Here is a 3,280-nt window from a genome sequence, read left to right on the forward strand (position 1 = left end):
GCTCGTGCCGCTGTGCTCGGTGCGCGGGGTCCCGGCGCTGCTCTACACGCTGCGCTCCCGCCACCTGAGAGGGCGGCACAAGGGCGAGGTCAGGTACGCGGCCCGGAGCGCCTCTCCCTCCAGGCTGCGGGCTTCCGGCCTCGCGTTCTCCGTTGCAAAATGGATCGAGGGGCGCGGGCCCCTAGGAGCGGTGTCCCCGTCTCGAAGTGGGCAGCACCTCGCCCCCTGGCGGTGACAGTGGGGAGACTCGCCCGGCCCGGCGCTTAGAAACGTGTGGGGCGAGGCCCTCGGCTTCCGGCGCTGCCCCTGGCGGGCTTGGGGTACACCCTGGGGTCAGTGTCCTAGGGTGTCTGGGGCCCTCCTACGCAAAATGTGGGTACCTCTCTCCCTTACCCATTGCCCAGGGAGGTTAACTGAGTCTCGAGAGGTCACGTGGTTGCCCATGGGGCAGAGGCAGATTGGGGGGCTTCCTCTGCAACAGCCCCGTCTGCCCGGGCCCCTCCCCAGCGGCGTCCCCAGTAACTCAAGGACTAGACTTCCTGCTCTTCAGCTTCCCAGGTGGCAAGTGCGACCCCACGGACCGGGACGTGGTGCACACGGCCCTGCGGGAGACCCAGGAGGAGCTGGGCCTCGCTGTCCCCGAGGAGCAGGTGTGGGGGCTCCTGCGGCCTTTGCACAACCAGGTGAGCCCCAGCGGCCGGCTGGCCACCTGCGGGGCCTGCTTCTGCGCTCACACAGTGGGGGGGGCTGGAGGCCCCTTTCACAGTGGACACAGGCTCAGGTGGGGATGGCTGTGGCCCCGGGGAGCCAGCTCTGCGCAGCGTGGGGGATGAGGGTTGAGGCTTCTCAGGGTGGACGGGGTCTGGGTGAGCTTTTAAGCAGGACAGCGGGGAACAGCCTGAGTGGCCTAGAGCATGGGGGCTGGGTCAGTCGGCAGGGCTGGCACGCGCCCAAGGCGGGTTGGGGCTGCCTTGGCTCTCCCTGCCAGGCCTCCGGGTGGCAAGCCAGGGTCTTCCTCTCAGGCTCCCCTGCCGCTCTGAACACCTACCCTCCTCCCACCCCAGCAAAAGGCCACTGTGGTGCCAGTGCTGGCTGGTGTGGGCCCACTGGATCTCCAGAGCCTCAGGCCCAACCCCGATGAGGTGAGCAGGGAGCTGGGCGCTGGGGTGGGGTGACCGGCGGAGGAGGCACACTGGCCAGTCCCTGTCTACCCTCTCGCTGCTTCCTGCCCATAGGTGGCCGAGGTGTTCGTGCTGCCGCTGGCCCACCTGCTGCAGGCCCAGAACCAGGGCTACACTCACTTCTGCAAGGGTGGCCACTTCCAGTACACGCTGCCCGTCTTCCTGCATGGGCCACACCGCGTCTGGGGGCTGACGGCTGTCATCACAGAGCTCACCCTGCAGCTGCTGGCCCCTGACACCTACCAGCCCCACCTGGCCAGCCCCAAGCTGCCCAAGGGCTGAGGGCCTGGCCCTCAGCTGCTCCTGCCCCTGCCCTGCAGGCCAGCTCCACTGCAGGGCCGAATAAAGAGCTTGTACTGACTCTGGAGGAACTGTCTCCTGTACCGGGACCCCACCCGTGGGCAGGCCCCCCGACAGTGGGCCCCCTCAGGGCGCCTCTGTGCATTCACACTGCTGCCCACAGCAGCAGGCACCTCCTGGGTGCCAGGGCCTCCGTGCCATGTGGGAGCTGGCAGTGGCCCTGGCAGAGGGAGGCCAGGCAGGGCTCCGGAGCAAACGCCTGTGGGAGTCACGGGAAGCGGGGTTTAACCACGCCTGACTCGGCGCCTGGATGCCCCACCGTGGGCCACGCTGGCCCTCTGAGCTGCGCGCCTGCTGCCTTGGGGCCTGCAGGCTGCCTCGAGGCCCGAGGGCTGAGCGGCCCAGGCAGCAGTGGTGTGTGTGGCCACAGCTGCAGTCCAGCCAGGTGCTGCCCTTCCCTCCCCAGGGAAAGCGGCTCCAGCTAGGAGGAGGCCTGGGGCCAGGCCTCACGCACCATCGTGTTGCTGCATGCCAGCTGATCTCAGATAGGCGTTCAATGCCAGCTGTGCAGGCCAGGTTCTGCGGGACAGGTGGGGCCGGCTGTCCCCAGTTACTGCTCAGGTGACGGAAACCACCGCTCCTGACTGCAGAAGGGGGTGGTGATGACAAACTCCTGAAGCAGCCAGCTTCAGGCCTGCTGGATCCAGCCCCTCGGGGCACCTCTTTCGCTGTGCTCCCCATGGGCCAGCCTTGCCTTCAGGGCCGCGTCCAAAGGGCGTGCCACAGGGAGAGGGCAGCCGGCCGAGCACGGCCCAGCACTGATGCCCATCAACCAACAGTCGCTCTCTCCAGGCCATGGAAGCAGAACCGCACGTAGCCCACCTGCCTGGGCCCCGTGGCCCCCTGCCAGCCCTGAGGCTGCCTGCCAGGCTTGGGAGCAAGCGTCGGCAGTGAGGGCGCAGGCCTGGGCGGAGGGTGAACCTCCTAGACGGAGGGCCGTGGCCCCAGAGCACCGCTGGGGAGACGGAAGGGGAGGCTGAGCAGTGAGGGTGGCCATGTTCCTTGAGTGCCCTGGACACCAGAGGGAGCAGGAGTGGGCTGGGTCAGAGGCAGCCAGAAGGGGCACACGGGCACAAAGCTGGGGTGTGGGAGGAAACCAGGTGGTGTGGAGATGGAGGGGGAACCGCCCCCGCAGGGGCCACCCAGAGGTGCAGGGCGACGCCTCTGGGGCGCCTGGCATTTCATTCCCAGCCTGGAGAGAGGAGGGGTGAAGTCATCCACCCCCGGCTGAGGACGCTGAGCTGGTCCCAAGGGGACCTGGAGCAGGCGCCCACCTCCCCACCCCCATCTCACCTTCCCCTGCACCCCCTCCACACCTCCCAGTCACCCCACACACCCTACCCTCGGTCCCTCACACCCCCGGGGCCCCCTCGGTCCAGCGTCCTCACCCGGAGCAGGGCCGCATGACATGGTAAAAATAACCTCTGACGGAGTGTGAAGAGGGATGGGGGAGGCCGGGCCCTGCCGGGGAAGGGACCCTTGGGTGAGGGCGGAGGTGTGGCTTGGGAGCGCCGAGCTGAGCTGGGCCCTCCCGCACCTCGGCAGGACCAGTCTGGTGCTCCGGGGCCCCCAGGCAGCACCCGGCTCGGCAGGAGCCAGCGCTTCCCGTGGGGTGAGTGCCCTGTGCGGCCAGCTGCCCGCGGGCCCCTCTGGCTGGGCCCCCTCCCCGCCCGCCCTCACCGTGCGCTGGTCCTAGGGATGCCTCGTCACCCTGCCTCGGGGCCCGGGGGCAGACCCCT

At 68.9% G+C, this 3,280-nt stretch overlaps 2 protein-coding genes across 2 annotated transcripts in view; both read left to right on the plus strand.

The window, feature by feature from the left end:
- Position 1: 1 nt before the first annotated feature.
- Positions 2-1,548, plus strand: NUDT8 (nudix (nucleoside diphosphate linked moiety X)-type motif 8; the record flags this gene model as incomplete). The annotated part of the gene is made up of 4 exons (XM_004683314.2): positions 2-93; positions 551-683; positions 1,065-1,142; positions 1,236-1,548. Coding segments are annotated over 4 exons (531 nt in total), but the record flags the coding sequence as incomplete, so codon positions are not given.
- Positions 1,549-2,985: 1,437 nt separating this feature from the next.
- LOC101630741 (double C2-like domain-containing protein gamma) overlaps positions 2,986-3,280 on the plus strand; it is a 3,075-nt gene continuing 2,780 nt past the window's right edge. The window contains exon 1 of the mRNA XM_004683315.1: positions 2,986-3,024. Coding sequence (XP_004683372.1) covers positions 2,986-3,024 — 39 coding nt within the window. The remainder of the gene's footprint in view (positions 3,025-3,280) is intronic.

The sequence above is a fragment of the Condylura cristata genome, unplaced genomic scaffold (assembly GCF_000260355.1).
Source record: "Condylura cristata isolate star-nosed mole 26May11 unplaced genomic scaffold, ConCri1.0 scaffold00015, whole genome shotgun sequence".
NCBI lineage: Eukaryota > Metazoa > Chordata > Mammalia > Eulipotyphla > Talpidae > Condylura > Condylura cristata.